This window comes from Lonchura striata, chromosome 3 (genome assembly GCF_050655825.1).
Source record: "Lonchura striata isolate lonStrDom1 chromosome 3, ASM5065582v1, whole genome shotgun sequence".
NCBI lineage: Eukaryota > Metazoa > Chordata > Aves > Passeriformes > Estrildidae > Lonchura > Lonchura striata.
In genome coordinates, this window is record NC_140705.1 from 45,578,770 (window position 1) to 45,596,631 (window position 17,862).

The following is a 17,862-nucleotide window of genomic DNA, read 5'->3' on the forward strand; positions in this document are numbered from 1 at the left end:
TCAAACAGCCACCCCAGGCTGATGGTGGCAGTGTGTTCACTAATCTGAGTAAAAAACATAGCAAAGCAGAACTCAAAGGGAACTCAAAGGGAAACCATACTTTGGAAGCTTTGAGTTAACAATTTTTATTAATGCTTTTCAAACTAAAGCAGAATTTGCCTGATAAAACAAGCACCACATCACACCACTACAAGGCTTCTCTAAGCTTCAAGTTCCCTTATCCAAAACTAAGGGTTAAAGATGAAAATCAGCATTGCTTCTGGTTTCAGAAATATGACAATTCATGCAATTCTAAGAGGGATTAACTTTTTACCAAAATGACACTGCCAGTATGAGATAGTGCCCTCCTAAAAACTTCCAAATGGTATTTTAAACTGCCATAGGTAGCAAAAAACAAAGGTCCTCATGCATGTCAGCAAGTATTGAGAACATTCCTCCACTATAAAAACTTGGTCTTCAAGATCAAGGTTTTCTCCCTCACAATAAATATCCGATTCTGCAGTCCTTGAGGTTGCTGTCAATATTTTAATTAGTACTGTTCAAAGGAACACTGTTCTCTTGCCCAAAAAAACTGTACCCAGTGGTTGATGTCCAGCTGTACTCAATAAAAAAAACAAAAATGTGATTTCTACTTCTTCTGGGTAACACTTTCAGTTTCCATTTTTCAAATGCTTTGGAAAGAACAAAATACCAAGTTCACTAAAAAAAAAAAATGTAGCTCAGAAGACTTAGGGAATAATTACAACATATCAAAGGAGCTAAACTGTCTTAACCATTGCAATTGTACTTCAGAGACCTCCCATCATATGAGAAACTACTTTACAAACAAGTGAATGAAAAACTAGAAACAACTTGCCTGAGACCATAAAAAATAGAAGGATTTGAAAACAGTGCATAGTTCAAACAATTGTTTTATCCCTATTATTCAAATTTGAAGACTTTCAATGATGGTCTCTCTTGAATTTACAGATAATTTAACATGCATCCCAACTTCAGAATTAATTATCCACATCAAGGAACTGGCTTGAAAGACTGCAATCACTCTGAACCTGGAACTGTGACTATCACATCAATTAATAGAGATATTATGCTTACTGTATAACTAATAATAGCTGCCTTAAATTAAGTGCACAATACCACAAATAAATAATAATTAAAGTGCACATTTTCTTAACCAGGAAAAAGTGCACCATAAAACCATTTCAAGACTTATCTAGAAAAAAAAAAAAAAGTAATAGAAAAGAACAACAATTCACTCCCATAACAACACTACTAGAATTTAAGTATTTGTGACTTTGTAGGACAAAGCCTGGGAACACTATGGAGTTCAGTGTCCTTCACAGTACTGCTTGGAACACAATGTCCACAGAGGTATCTGGTTACATTCTGATCACTTTGTTTAATTGCTGCCAGACCTCATTAACTTAATCACTCAGCAGGAGATCACAAAGAGTTGCAAACCTTTCTCCCCCTGCGAAAACGCAAAACCATGACACTGAAGTGCAACTAGAAGCTGACTGAAAACCTCATCTGGAACACAGCAGCCAAGTCACTACTAAATAGATCATGCTCAGCACTGGTTACATTAGGCAAGCTGCACATGGATTTAATCCTGTATTTAGCACATGGCCATAGCCCTTTACAAAGGTATCAGTACCAGAAAAGTAATCTATGACTGACTGGAAAAGGGGACATAATCCTTTCTAAAAAGTAGTGAGTTCTTGTGCTTTAGTGTTTTTATGGATGTAGAAGAGTCACTAAGCCAAAATAATTATTAGATTAAAAAAATCTACACATGGTGTCTCTAGGGTGCATGTTCTTTACCAGACTGTACAGTAATTTTCTTTTACCGCTATCCTCCAAACCTATCAAGCCTTACCCAGTCAGCAGCTCAGCCAGCTCATTTTCATCTACATGACAACCAGTCAAAATGACAGAAGCTGTGAATCTACAGATTGCTATTAATTTATTTCTATCCAGGAGTATATACTTTGTATTTCAATGCACTGCCATTAGTTCATTTTGAGAGCTACGTAAGAAACACAAAATGTAAAACAGTAAGGATGGCAACCAGAAATTTGAAAAGAAATCTCTAACTGCATCTGCCCTTTGAAAGGTTTGTCTTCCTTCACCTTCACAGGCAACAACTAAAACGTCACAGTAGCTACAGGCTACTCCTGCAACCCAGACCCAGACAAGTAAACTACAACATGAAGTACAACTGGCTGTTTTTGGCCATGAAAAGAATGGATGAAATCAGCAGGTGTGTACCTCATTCTGCTGTTGTGAAGAGTTTCAGTAATGTCTGGCCTCTATGTTGATGCATCCCCCAGGGGTTTGATGGGAGCTTTCTTGGTGTTGCAAACAGAACATCACATGTATCAGTCACAGGAAAGGACTTCTCATACAGAAAGAGCAGACATGTATGTCACCTGGACCTGGGCTTTCCTCTTAGTGGCAGTTTTGCAAAATGTGAAATATGTAAAATTTTCTTAAGAAAAGGATGTTATTTAATGTTTGATTTTTGTATACTTTCAAGCTTTACCAACAAGATGGGAGATTTAATCTGTAAAACAGACAGCAGCCCACAAGTTCTAAGTGATGTGCAGGTGCTAGAAAGGCAAATTACTGGTTGGTAGAATTGTCTTGCTAAGCTTTAGGGCCTGGCAGGTTTCAGTGATCTCACACCCAGAGGGAAGTTAACAAAGTTGGGGAGAAGGATTTACCACTGACAGCAGACACAAGGAATGCAGAATTCATGGGCCACAAGGACATTGAGCAGAATCCCCAAGATAAGGAAGAAACTAATAAACCTTACCCAGCAACTGTGCTGAACCAGCTGTGAGTGGGTAAAAGGTAATTCTGCAGGGGGAGATCCCAGCCACCAACTCACAGATCATTGACCCAAAAACCCATCGGCCCAAAGGAAGAGAAACACCATGGGACTGACCAGCATGAGAAGAGAGAATCATTAACTAATAGGAGATAGAACACTGATTAATACAAGGATTATGTAACATGTAGCCAATGAACACTAATTCCTTTGTTTGCTAAACGTATAAATAGCAAAAGGTTTTGATAGTTGTTGTGCTTGATTTGTGGAATTCCACTGGGCACCCAGGCTTGCAGAACTCTGAAATAAAATCATCAATGTCTCTCCCAAGTGTGTAGTTATCGGCTTGTTGCCCACTGGGTAACTAAACCAATTCTTGTGAACAACAGTAGGGTGGTAAACCAACCTCCCCATCAGGCAGTAACCCTTCAATCTTTAAAAGCTGAGTTTGTATCTTATCAGAAACATCGGAAGTTAACTTGAGGAGTGGGAACAATGCAACAAACTTTAATCAAAGAGGACAGTCTCTACTACACAGTATTTAAAAAAAGTAGAGTGAAAATAGAATGTCCAAGGCTGATCCAGGTAAATAGAGGGAAAAAAGAATTTTGGAATCAAGACAGTATGCTACAGTAAATATTGCATTTCTGGTTTTTGGGGTTTTGCTGGTTTGTTTTTTGGGGGTTTTTTTGGGTCTCAAGTCCTTACAATCTCAATTTTCAAAAAGGTGCTTAAGTGTTTCTCAGCTCCATTGGCATCACTGCCTGATGATACCTACTGAACTCTACCAGGTCTCACTCCAAACATCAGATGACACCAGATATCTCAGTATATACACAGAATAACACAAGGCAGAAGCACTTTTCTCTATCTTCTGCTACCTCCAAGACTTAAAGTCTACCCATGAAACCCTTTAGAACAACCTCAGAATACATGCAAAAGGCAGAAGTTTGTGAGTCATTTTAGAATTTTAGATGTTACTCTTCTCAAAATGCAACAATACCATGTTGCATTCCTGAACACTGTATCGTTTACTACTCCATTTTTCAGTAATTGCCAATGTCATTGACTTGCCAATGTCAGACATAAATGCATGCCAAAGAAGGCTAACTCAGGAATCATAATGCAATCAGTGAATTTTTTAAATACTTAGGTTTTTTTTTTCTTGGTTGGTTAGTTAAAAAAAAAACCTTTCAAGAAATAGGGGTGGTTTTTTTGGTTGAAATTAGCATTCTAAGCTTAAGTCTACTATAAACTGGTATTCAAATACAGAGCAATTGATTACTACAATTAAGCTTTTTGAAAAGTTACCTTTCATCATGTACACTATGAAAAATAGGCAGAAGAACCATTACACACAGCTTCACCTGCTAGAAAATCTGCCATGTTCCTGTCAGACTAGAAGACTTCATATTGTAAGTACTAACTGCATCATATTATTAAGATACTTTATGCTATCACAGAAACTCCTGAGAAATTAAAACAGATTTTGCTTTATAATCTGTAGAACAACCCCAAGTCTATCACTAAATCACACTAGTGATATGGCTATCCTCCCCCTTGTTTACTCTTCTGCAAACCAGTTTATGAACTCAGGGGGAAATGTGCATGTTGAAGAACAAGGCAAGTTCTTAAAGTGATGCTAAGCTACTTGTAATTAAACACAATGCCCTTGAATTGCCTGCTTCCACAAAGCCTCACAACAGATGCTGAATACCTATAAATCACCCACAAACTTCACCTAAGATATATGATATGTTCCTCATGCATGAGGAGCAGCTGATTAAAAGGATCAAAAGTGAATCTGAGCACTGATAAGGTTTTCTGTCATTAAAAAAAGATGCTTTTTCCTAGTTATGATTTCACTAGACTGGGACTAAGGAGTAGAGGTCTCTTAGTATCAATGTGAGGCGACTGAAAGTCTTCCAGCACCATTATACCTAACTTAACCATATGCTCTTCTCTTTATTCCAGTAGTTTCTAATTTAGAAATTTAAAAACAAATCTTTGTAGCATAGATACTTTCTAACTGTTAAGAATAATCTCAGATTATTTCACATCACAGTCTAAGATCTATGTAATACCAGAGCACTGGAAATTTTACTAACCTTAATCTATTAAAATTTAGCCTTTACAGTGTAATAATAAAACTATTTGCATGGAAAGAAAGCACAACTTCAGTAAGTGCCACCCCCATTCCAGACTTATTGATGAAAATTCAGAAACCTCCACCAGCTACAGGGTTGTTGCCATTGCTAAAATTAGACTGATTCCTAAGTATCTGGACTGACTGAGAACTGTGAATTTCATACAAGTACATTCACAGCAGATTGGGGTAAGCAGATTTGACAGCCTGTTTGTAAGGGTAAAAACTAAAGTGTTCACATTAAACTCTGAAAGATGTAAAATTATTCTGCTGCTTCAGGTAGCTTCTTCCAGCATTCGCTATATTTAAGCAGAAGAGAGAGCTGCAGTGATTTTATTTCTTTACAAACAGGCTTGACTACAGATAACGGATAGATTTAGGAAATATCTCCCTGCCTGAAAGGGCACCACATGTGAGGATTTGCTACCTTAAAACAAGGAATAGCAGTAGCAAGGAGAAAAATAACTCTGAAATGAAAAGGAAACAAATTTTTATTTGTCAGCAAATTACATACCAAGATCATAAAAACAGGGTCCAAAGACTATGCTAAAAAAAGAATCTACCATTTGCTTAATAAAATCCCTTAAGAAGAATGCTTGCAACTAACTATAAATGTGAAGACATGAGCTGTCTGGTTTAGGAATTTTTTAAGTCCTAAAGCCATACTGTAACTACACCATCCAGCTTAATGTGTATCAGAGCTCTTTCTCTGTAGTGTTAAATCTGGCTAAATACTACAACTTTGATAGGTGGGAAATTACTATCAAAGCACCAAATAATAGGAAACCTGTGCTTTGGGGTATTTTTAGCAAGAACATGTTTGAAATACCAGGTGCAGATTTTTTTTCTAAATCCCTATAATTCATTAGGTTCACCTATAGCAGAATATGAATAATTATTGACTCAATGTAAAATCTAACAGCAGGGCAACGGCCTAAAAGCTCCAGTTACTCAATTTTCCTTTTCTGACTCATGGCATAATCAAATGCTTCCCCTAAAGCACATGAAAGCCCAGATCTATCAGAGATCTATCATAAATTTTCTGTTCTTTTCCTTCAGACTTCCTAACTCAAACCATCTACAGTGAAACTACCAATTCTCAAAGCCAGATCTACACGAAAGCTTGCTAACACAACGTTGAGTGTAATTCTTAGGTGGTAAATTAGCCTTTAGGTGCTAAAGCTGGACCCAGATCATAAATAAGAAGCAAGACCCAAATTCCATATGGTCAGAGTAGGGCAGAGTGAAACAGAGCACATTTATTACAGCTGAAAAGTTGCAAAGTTGAAACAACACCCTCACAGTAAAGTAGAAGGACTGGAATGAAACTACATAAAGTCATCCCGCGGTCTGAGTCTGAAATGTAAAAAAATCATCATTTCTGATGGGTTTTTTTAATGGAACATCTCCACTTTTTTCTGTCACTTTAGTGTCAGGACGTGAAGATTTCTCAAAGATAGAGGTCTTAATTCCTGCCACTAAGACAACCTTGCTACTTCTCAAAAACAAACAAGGTCTTTAGTCATCTATCATATCTGTTCCAGGGGAAAGGGAGGGGCATTCTGCTTCCTTTGAATTTTAGAACTCCATATCCCATAGTCAGAACAGGCGTCTGTCACAATCTGAGGTTTAAGAACATCACTTGATGAAGTTTTATGCTGGTTTTTACCCATCAGTGAATTGACACTAAAAGGAGAATAAATGGCATTCTACTCATAACAAGTCTTGGTTACTCTGAAGGTCAAGTTAAATTTGGCAATTTGTCTAGCTCTGCTTCTCATTTGAAGCATGGCAGAACTGGGCAAAGGAACAACTGGCTATCCAGTACATTGCCTGGTTTTAATCAAAAGATATGAACATAAGCTAGCTTTGAAGTGTACAATGTCCTTGGGAACAAGACAACAAGTGATACAGAAACTCCGTTTTAGGAATGGACACATTCAAAGACATGAGCTGACACCCACTCTCAGCTGCACTGATGATAATTAATGCAAGCAACAAACACAGCATTTTTGAAGATGCAAGGTGTTAAATCTTAGCATGAATCCATGGTAATTCATTATTAACACAGGTGAGAATTTTCTCTAAACACCTCTGAATTTGCAGAATTCACAACTTATAAGAAGTATCTCTCTCAAAACAATCTACTTCAGAGCCAAAATGCTGCTAGAAATGTCACACATGAGTGGCCCTTGTATCTCTTCATGCTCTCAGGCCCCAAAACATTACCAATGAGGTGGGACAGTCAAGGACAATCAGAGGCAGAGCTGAATCCCAGCATAACCTGGGTGAATACTTCCAAGTGCTCTAATAAAGACAGCAAAACAAAGGAAGGACAGAAGAGGGAGAAAACCTTCTGGCTGCACAAAAAGGATTGATTCTTCCTTCAACTGATGCATGAGGAAAGCAGATATATTGCTTAAAAATAGTGAAGCATACCTCCAGATGCAGTTTCCATTCCAGTAGATTTAGCTTCTGCCTCTAAGTCAATTGCCTATAACTCTAATTTTCACTTGATTGTAAAAAGAAATCAATAGCATTTTCTACTTAAGTCAGCACAGAATGAACAAAAAAAATCATACTGCACACAAGGCCCACTTTATGGGAACACATGTTTAAAGCCACAATGTCCCAGCCTCACTCCATGTTATATCTGTGCTTTTATTTAGCCCAGAACCCAGATACTTAACTGAGCAACCTGACACTCCCAACACGCACCACAAGCTATGGCCATTACTCTGCCTATTGGAAAGCCTGTCTTCAGTGTGGTTTCATCTACAAAATAAACAACTGTAAAATATTTCAGGATCATGAATTTTGTAGAAAACAGATGACAGCTGAGGAGAAACAAGCAGTTATAGAGTGTCCTCATTTGAAAATATTGTTTTAAAGATTCCTAAGCCTAGAAAAGAGAGAAGCAAACATGAACATGAATAATGCCCTTCAGGGATTCACTCTTTCAGTAATCTCAGCCTCTCAATCTTTCTCACAAACAGAAAGGTCAGTCATTCTTTCCAATAAGGTAAAATAAAATAAATAATAAAGGATAGATAAAAAACCTCAATCACAACACACTAACCAAAAAAGCCAATCCACACTTACAGACACCCATTTTGTAAAGTCAGTTGACACTATCTCCACAACATTGATTCTTATTAGATATCGTATTAGTATCTTATTAGATACACTAGTATTTCATAAACTCTCTCAAACAAACTCCCACCACTAAAGGAAAGGATTGTACTCCCACAGAAAAGTCTAAAAAATGTTAATAAAATATTCAGATATAGAAGTTAAGTTTCAGTTGAGTTAAAGACTTTCCCTGTTAACTTTGTCAACAACAAATTTTGGTTTAAAATATTTCTGCACATTTTTTTTCCTGAATCTGTTGAGACAGTGAACTTCACAAGGGGTGTAATGATTTCTAATATCATCACAACTAGCATTGTTATCTGTCAGTCATCTAACTTACAGTCAAGCAAACCATGGAAACTAAGTTCCCAGAGCTGGGAGGTCTTTTAGAAACCTATATTATTTAGAAAACATGAAACTCAAGTGAAGTTGAAACAATAAACTTCTTGTGTTTGCTACACAAGTAGAAACTGTTCCTCATTTCCTGAAGTCACATACTAAGTTAGCCAATTTATTCTAAATGCAGTTGTCCTGGACCAGTTTCAGCATTCCTTCAAGCAAATGTGCTGTTATTGAAACAAATAAATCTTTAAGTTCTAACACTTTGTTTCAGTTAAAAACAAACAAACAAAAAACCAAACAAACAAAAAAAAAAAGCACACCTGCAGTGTATGTCAGTTCTCAAATGCCAGCAAAGGAGCTCAAAGAACAACACATCTGTGGAAGCAGAATGTGAGAGCTGCCTATCACTGCTGCTAACAATCCCTTCCTGAGGACACACGCAGACCGTACCTCCAGCAGGACCCAGCACAAGCAGCAGCAAGTGCAGAGTCACTTCTCAACACAAAACTCAGCTGCTACAACCAGAGCACGAACGCACCTTCTGACCCTAGTCTGTGCAAGCCATGAGCTTGTTAGGGCCACAGAAGAGGCAAACAGCATTTCAGGAGGTATTTTCAAAACATAGACGAAAATTTCATGTTACTGGTAAATGTCTAGTGCAATTTGGTTAGGACATTCCACAGAAATTTTGGTTACTTGTAGAAACACATCTGCAGCATCATGAACTACAGCAGTTTCTGGGGCTTCAGGTTTTTTCCCTGATTTTTTGGTTTCTTTTCAAATCATACACGATGTAAAAATACTCATGTTGAAAATAAATTTACAAAAAACACCTCTACACATCTACTCACAATAACATGTTAGATTGGACTACCCAGAAATGCAACATATTAAATTGCTATGTCAAGCAGTTCACACAAGAAACATTTCGTTTCTGACCTAGTCCATGGTCTGTCTTGCTTTACACCTTATTACCAGATGTGGGATATAAAAGAAACTCTTTTCCCCTTTGAACCTCTCACTTCCTTTTCCTGCAGTTCTACTGGAAAACTCTTAGCCCCGTCACTCAGAAACATGAACCTTCTTGCATGAACACAACCCCTCCTACATCTTACTGACCCCCTTTCTTCCCCAAGCTCCTACCTTCACCACACCACCAAAAGGTGATGATGCACTTTACAGCTCATTTCTGTACTTAGTTTCAGGGAGAGTAAGAGAAGAAACTATGAAATAGCCATGGGAGAAACTACACGCAAGAGTCTGTGGGAAGCACTAAAGATTACTCATCACCACTTGCACTATCCTTTTGGGCATGAAGCAAAGCCACGGTATAGTTGCAACAGCAGCTCTCATTAAGGCACAGATATGAAGCACTAATTATCTCTTCCTAGATGGGGACTTTTCTATTAGAATGCATGGCAGGCAACTAGTTAGACAGGTTTGGTTTAGTTCTGCTGCTCCCTCTCACACATATTGAGAGCATTCAGTGGTTAAGAGGTATTTTCAGGATTTGCATATAAATCTAGTATTTAGGTTTTCTTTGCTTTTGAGAGATTTTAGCAAAGCATAAACACCTTCAGCCATTCTACCCTCCTAAAGATAAGAAGTTCTATCAGGAAAAGAAAAAATATGAAATTGGAAAGCAAACCACAGGTTTGCATATACCATAACTGGTAAGGCATTTTCCTGCAGAGAAAATTTCCTGCAGATTCCTAAATTGTTAAGGATCTAATACATTGCATTTTGACTTCAGTCAGTAATTCTGTGATTTAGCCTGTCACAGATTTATATTAGTTAAAAGCAACTAGAGTGTTGCTTTTAAATTTGAGTGTTAAGCACAACATTCAAATTACTTATGTTCAAGGCAATGTCAAATAGAGGATGTAAGAAAATGTAAAGATACAAATTATTATAGCCTCTCAAATGTCTTACAAGTATCAACTTGCATTGGTAAATAATATTCTAGTTTCACATTCAAGAGAGTATAATCCTTACCACATCAATGAGTTCCCTCTCTTTTAAGAGTAAATTCAACTGCAATACACATGTACTCGTCCCCCGAAATTTTGCCACCAACACTGCTCATTTGCAGCATTTAGCTAACTTGAGTAGAAGTTTCCTCTCCTGACAAACTCCTGCTATATAGCTTAAGTAATTTCAGTTTTACAAAATGAGAATATGGGGGCAACAGTACACAAATTAATTGCTATATGAATACTGATTTAAGAGATCAAGCAGATTACCTCTTCTACACACTTTCAGTTTTCTACTACCACAGTGACCTGAGTCATCACCTTGACCAGATGCAACCTCTGAACAATTTAACAATATTAGCAGAAATACCAAATAAACCAAGTTACTCCAGCAGGAATTCTGTTTTCCAATGGAGCCATGCTTCATAGCAGATTTTTTTTTCTCTCTCAATCAATATTTTTCTACTTCTGCTTCAAACAAAAAATATTCATCAAATAAAAAAAAAAACTAAAACAAAGGAAAGTTGACACAGCTACAACCACAAGCCGAAGTTCTGTGTCAAGATTATACACTTGCCTTGGTTCTATACATCATCCTTCTTTCTCTCCCCATTCCTACCTTTCATAGAACCATAGAATGGTTTGGAATAATCTAGTTCCAGCTTCCTGCCATGTGCAGGAAACCCTTTCATTAGACCAGATTGCTCAGAGCACCATCCAACCTGGCCTTGAACACTGCCAGGAAGGGGGCACTCATCTCTTAACGTGGACTTGGAAGCTGTGAGTTAAGAACCTTACATTAATGATGCTGCACACCAGTGCCAGTCCAAGGAAGAAAACAGACTCTCCTCTTCAGTTACAAACTTAGAGTACTGAAAAATAGGGTCAAGAAAAGGAAAGAATATTTCATTTGTCTTCCCTTTCCTATGCCTGTATTCCACAGTGATGTTTCTAGACTTGCATCACTGTTGTCCAGTTTTCAAAAGGGAATTCCGTATTTGGCAACGAAGGTGAAACTTATTTTATACCAACTCCCTTTTGAAAAGTTACAGGTACAGTAATAGTAAAGTAATCTGACAAGCTACTAAAGTACACTACTACAGTCGCACATAAATCTACATCCTTGGTTTAGCTGATACATTGTAAGTCCAGGACAGTGCAAAATCTTTTATGTTGCCAAAAGATAAAGTGGCAGGAGGGTCTGCCCAGCAGAGCCAGCTACTGAGCTGGCAGTGAGCCTGGGAGCTGCCCAGGATACACATGCTGGCCCTTCTACAGCCATCAATTGGAAAGCTGATCACTTCGTATTTCTGGCATTCCTTCAGTAACAAGATTAAAAAGTACATACTTGCTTTTTGAAAGGTGTTCTGAAACATACAGATTAAATTAAAATTACAGACTTTTTTTTTCTTTCCAGGTAGCTATATAGGTAATTTTTATAATAATCTTTGTTGTCCAAACCCAGATATGGAATTGAAGAAGAAATATTTATAGCCCAAGACTGAGAAAAAGTAACTACCTCAATTTTTTGCTTACAGGTAAACAGAAGCAGCAATAAATAGAAAGGTTTTATTCACATGAAGATGCAGCTTTTGCAAGTGTTGCATCTGCTGTTGCTGCTACAGAATGAAGAACAGAGTGGCCTATTTTCTACTTGGCTCAAGCATCCCACTATTCCTTGCGCTCCTGACAAACCATCAGTAGTGTCTTTTCAGCTTGCTGACTCATGCAAACATCCACCTGAGGGTGGACTGACATCCTGGTGAAGAAATACCCTGTAGTGGCCTGCATTCAAAGACTGATCATTGCAAATAAGTAAAGAAAAATAACTCTTGCAAACAGAATTTCCAAACCTCACTCATCCTAAAACCTGCCTCTCATATGAGGAGGAGATCCAAGAAATTAAACAACTAAGCACAACATTGTAGCTTACAATGTGATCCAAGAAGCAGCAAGGAACATAATGAGGAGAGGTAAGGCATGAAACAAAACTGCATTTTCCTAAACATTACTGGAAAAGGTGCATTCTTTGCTTTACTAGACAGATGTGAATGTGTCCGAAAAAAACACTTAGCAAAAGTCAACATGATGCTTTGAAGCAGTACACAAACAAAAAAACTGTAACAGATTTTCCAGCTACATGAAGAGCTAAAAACCTAATATTGATGACTGAATTGCAATCATGAAGCTTATATCATGATTTCCCCCATAAAAGTCACTGGTCTGGTTTTAGTGTACATGAAATAAAGGATTGGACAGGTTATACATATGCCTATTTTCTACACTTTCTGGACTACAGAGGTACTAATGAAAGTTCTGTAAACACAGGTGCCTAATTTAGCTAAATGTATAACACAAGTAGTACCTCCAGACCTCATCAGACCATATAAACACTACTGAACTAAATAGAAGCTGCAGCTGCTCAAAATCTCTAAAAATATAATGATGCAGTGCATTAAAATGTAACACCAACATTGTTCAAATCTGACTATTTAAAAAAGAAAAAATCTTTTAACTTTCATAGAAACCAGTCAGCTCACTAGAAACATGCCAAAATTATATTCTACTCTAGGCTGAAAAAGCCAAACTAAGCTGTTACTTTGTCAAAAAACTGCTTTTATGCACAAGCCATTCACAGAGATCTAAGCAACGCAACCACTTTTTCTACCAGCATTTTATCTAACAGCTTGCCAAGCTCTGTAAAAAACACATTTTACTATTTCATAAAATTCATATGCCAACTTTTTGAAACATGAAGTGACAAGTTCTCAGTGGAATTTCTGCAGAGCTACAAGGTTCTTATTGCCCTCAGCCTCCTGAGATTGTAAATTACCTACATGAAGCAAGAAGACAGAATGTTTCTTTTATACAGGAATGCTTTGCAAATTGGAAATACTGAAACAGTTTCTGCAATCAGCTAAAGAAGAATTCCTTTACACGAGGCTCAAAAGCCCCCAGTGATCAGCACACAATGAATATGCACCACTGCTAGATTTCTTTTGCTAATTTCTTTTATTAGGGATCCCTTAAAGTTCATAACTAATGCTAAATATCCTCCAACCTGAATATATACTTTAGCTAGGAGTTTACATAAGGAAATTATCTCATATTAATGGCTTTAGTTGTTTTCTAATATTTTCCTAAATTGTTCACATATTACTTTCACCCAATGATCTAAATTTACACAAGAGCAACTAAGAGTGAACTCACCAATGCCATAAAATTAATATAAAGAAAAAAGAGAAAAAATAAGTCACTTTCAAACTTCATGAAGTAAAGCCTCTGAGTATATAGTACAGTTGAATTTGTGCCATGTTATATTATATGTCAATCTATCTGACAGCGCTGAAACTTTGCACTTCCTTTTACCAGTTAGTTGTCTTACAGCTCAAGGTCTCCCTTTGATTATTCCCAGCTCTGACACATTAGCTATCTTTTTATCATATTTACTTTTGCTTTACTACCCATTTGCATTTGTCATATCATTAGGGATTTTGAAGACATGTTCTTTATGGTGCTTTGTAGCAGCAATATAATTCCTGTGATGGCTTTCCTTTCAGATGATGGAAAGGAAAAATGTCTGACTTTAACTTACTCCGAATTTCTTTCTTTCTTGAAACAGTAAATCCAAGTGCTGCCGTTTTTTATGCTGTTCTTACAAGCAGCAATTTTAGGCTTACTATATCAAAGAACAGCAACAGACATCTAACTAGCATTTTTGGTGGTTTTGTTACTGCTTCCTTTCCTTATTACCACTTTCCTCCTATCCCATGTATGTTTTACATATATATATATAAATTAATAATTAGGAAAAAGAAGCAACCATGATCACTTAACTCAAAAATATTGGAAGAGCTCAGTGGCAGCTGTAATACCTGGAAAAGCTTTGATATTTCAAGTTAGTTACGCTCTAGTATTCCTAAGGTTGCAGAGCAAGCTAGTCAGAATCAGAGCTCATTTCTGGGTAGTTAATCCTTCACTGGAATTAGTGTCTACCTTTCAGTTATTAATCACTTTTATACTACAACCTCCTAATTCAGAGTTTAAATTTTCAAGACACACAAGAACGCCATTTAATCCTACAGAAGAATCCCTAGACTTCTCTACTAATCTAAAGCAGCAGCATTCCATTAACCACTTCCAAAATTTTAAATAAAAGTTGTCATTTTTCCACGTTCAGTCTCTTCTTTTTCAAAGTTTCCATTGGCTATAATGGAAGGCTATTCCCTTTAACATTCTGACAGAAAGGAATCACCTGTAATTCACAGGTATATTTTATCCAACCTTACAGTATGCTTAGAACACTCTGAAAACACAGCCTGGGTTTGTGCACCAGGCACACATCACAGTGAAAAAGTGCTCAATGGCTCTTCTGAAAGCAAATTATTCCATTTGGAACCCACACCTGCACAAAGCCTTGCTCAGGCCTCAGGACTGCTCCCCTTTAACAACTGTATGCCAGTCAAACAATCTCAAATTGCAACCCTACCTCCCCACTGCTCTCTTAACCACAATACTGTGAAAACAGCATCCATGGAATACTTATCCCATGATACTGGCTTTCCCCAAAGAAGAGAAGAAACCTTGCTTAGCCAACATACATGGGCTTAACGCCTAAAGGACTCTCTGTATAAAGCCACCAGCCAAGTGTTTAGGGACAGGGACTTGTATCCTGCTCTTTCATGGGAAACTGATGGAGACACACCTGTGCATTGGTACTAGACAGAAGCCATCAGCTCTGCCTACAAGGAGCATCCCGGACAGGCCATCAAGCCAAGCTTGCCCGGCACTGGCACCAGCAGGGTGCCTGGGGCTGGGGACACACCAGGGACCAACACACAGGGAGGGAGCAGCCGGGGAGGGGCCGTCGGGAGCCAGGTGCTCCTCCCTTCTCAATCCCCTGCCAGTAATCGGAACAGACCGTCAAATTACGAACGCGGTCACACAAAAGACGAAAGCGACGACCTGAAACACGGCGTGCAAAGCAAAGGCGACCCCAGGGCACAGCCTGCTGACACCGCACCACCAGGGATGGCGGGGGGGAAACGGGGCAGAGCGGGACGAGCTTTAGGTTGAACATTAGGTAGGACTGCTTACATAGAGGGTGATTAGACATTGGAATGAGCCGCCCAGAGAGGTGGTGGAATCTCCGTCTCTGGAGGTGTTTAAGGAAAAACTGGATGTGGCACTCGGTGCCACGGTATAGCTGAACATGGTGATGTGCGGTCATAGGGTGGGCTCGATGATCTCAGAGGTTTCTTCCAGATAACCGATTCCGTCGCTCTGAGCAGTCGGGCAGCGGCGCCGGGGCAGCGGGGCCCGCTCCCGGCGCGGGGCGGGCGCTACCCGGGCGGGCTCCGCGCTCCGGCCCCCGCGCTGCCAGAAACTTTCCGAGGAGGGAGGGAGGGAGGAAGGGAGGGGAGGGCGCTGGTGCGGGGGGATGGGGGGGTTGGAAGGGGGTTCTCGGCGCGGCCCTTACCCGTCCTTGCGGCGGGCCTTGTAGACGTGCCCGTAGGTGCCTCTGCCCACCTTGCATCCCTCGTACTCGAACAGGTCCTCCACCCGCTCGCGCTCGGCCGCCAGCTTCGACTTGAACTCGTAGTCCATGTCTCGCCCATGGGCGGGGAGAGACGGGCGGGCAGGGGGACGCGGCGGCCGGATCAGCAGCCGCAGCTGGCGGAGCCCCCTCCCGGCGCCGCCATGTCCGGGGCTCGGCGGGGGCGGCGGGCTCGGGGGACGGGGGGCCGGTTTGTTTTTGTTTTGGTTTGGGGCTTTTCGGCGGGGGGGAGGGGGCGCGCTCCGCCGCCGCCACCCGCTTCAACTGGGCTCCTCGCGGCGCGGCGCGCGAGGTGCCGGGAGTCGTAGTGCGGCTGCGGGAGCCGGCCCCGCCGCCGCAGGCAGGACGCCGTAGCGGCAGAACTACAACTCCCGGCATGCCTCGGGCCACCCCGGCCGGGCGGCGTCGGCGCACTGCCCTCTCCGGAGACACCGGAGCGTTTCAGCGGCCGCTGGGAACTTGCTGACTCTTCACATTGCGCGCACAGGCGGGAGCGGCGAGCGCGGCCGGACGCGGCGCCTCTGGCTGGCAGGGAGAGATGGAGGGAGGAACAGAGGAGCAGACAGTGCACACGCACCCATGCTGCGGGGCGCCGAACAGTGCGGCGACTTGTTTATCTCGCCAGCTGCCATTCACGGTCCGGCCCCGCCTCCCTGCGGGATGCTGCCCTGTGATTGGTCAGTGCTGCCCCGCCGTGCGGCGGGCGGGGCTGGGCCCGGCCGGCTCCAGGGCTTGGCGCTGCGGGTCCATGTTGGAAACGGGAATCCTGCTAGGATTCGCGTCGTTAGGTGCTGCTAAATAAACCGGTCGCTTACAGAAATACGGGGGTGCATACTGTGTTTGCGCTCGGATAGAAGCCAGGCGTATTGCTGCGTCTTTATGATCCGATGCCGTAGCAAGGCTGTGCCCCTTCAGCCCCGAGCAGAGAGATTTTTAGATAAACGCGGCACTGCTTTGGGGTTCAGATTTCGTCAAAGCACTTTGAGATCACAGAAACATTCAGGCCTTTTAATGTTATATCTTGGTCTCTCGAAGATCTTTTTTTGTGAAAAGCACCAGTCTGCAATCTTACTTGCATTATGGAAGTGCCAGGCAGAGGCAACTGTACGAAGAGTCACACAGAATCAGAGTCAGTCAGGCTGGAAAAGACCTCTGAGAGCGAATCCAGTCCATGACCAAACACCACCATATCAACTACAGGCCGTGGCGCCAAGTGCCATGTCCGTTCTTTCCCTAAATATCTCCAGAGATGGTGACTCCACCACCTCTCCAGGCATTCCATTCCAAAATCTAATGACCCTGTCTGTAAAGAAATTCTTCCTCATGTCCAACATAAGCCTCCAGTGGAGCAGCTTGAGATGATCTCCTCTCATCCTGTCACCTGTTGTCTGGGAGAAGAGGCTGACCCGCACCTACAGCTTCCTTTCAGGGAGCTGTAGGGAGTGTAAGGTCAGCCTTGACCTGACCTGCAGGTTACATCCCACTCTAGAAGCAAAGCACTTGAGCGTCCACCTTGTGTGTTCAACCTTCGATTACTCCCGCCAGCAGCAAGTGAATGAAGCAGAATTAAATTAGAGGAGGGGAGAATAAAAATGGCATCTCTCCATACACAGAAACAATCTCAGTTCATCACCTGCTCTGCCAGCATTACTTACCACAATGGAAAGTTTTTCCACATGCTGGATGGGAGGGGTAGAGAAGCTGATGAGAAGCTGTCGTTGCTGACAAAGCAAAGGGAGGTGTCAAGTGCATGATAAGGTAGGGTACTATATATGATTACTAGTGCATAGCTAAGTCATGAGGTCATAGCCAGAAGTTTGTTTCTCAAGGAAAGGCAGGAGTGTAACCATTTTGAGGTGATTATTTCTTCCAGAAGGCA

At 40.7% G+C, this 17,862-nt stretch overlaps 1 protein-coding gene and 1 long non-coding RNA gene across 6 annotated transcripts in view; one reads left to right on the top strand and one right to left on the bottom strand.

Moving 5' to 3' along the window:
* CDK19 (cyclin dependent kinase 19) overlaps positions 1-16,376 on the bottom strand; it is a 121,827-nt gene extending 105,451 nt beyond the window's left edge. For 2 of the 5 annotated variants that reach the window (XM_085575009.1, XM_085575012.1), the window contains exon 1: positions 15,906-16,376. In XM_085575009.1, the coding sequence (XP_085431135.1) occupies positions 15,906-16,361 (456 nt within the window). In that variant the 5' untranslated portion in view covers positions 16,362-16,376. The remainder of the gene's footprint in view (positions 1-15,905) is intronic. The other 3 variants (XM_031504391.3, XM_085575011.1, XM_085575013.1) reach the window with 3 other exon arrangements.
* On the top strand, positions 6,359-16,803 carry LOC146767880 (uncharacterized). The gene is made up of 2 exons (XR_014953713.1): positions 6,359-15,509; positions 16,471-16,803. It is a non-coding gene; the product is annotated as an uncharacterized LOC146767880 (long non-coding RNA).
* The last annotated feature ends 1,059 nt before the right edge of the window (positions 16,804-17,862 follow it).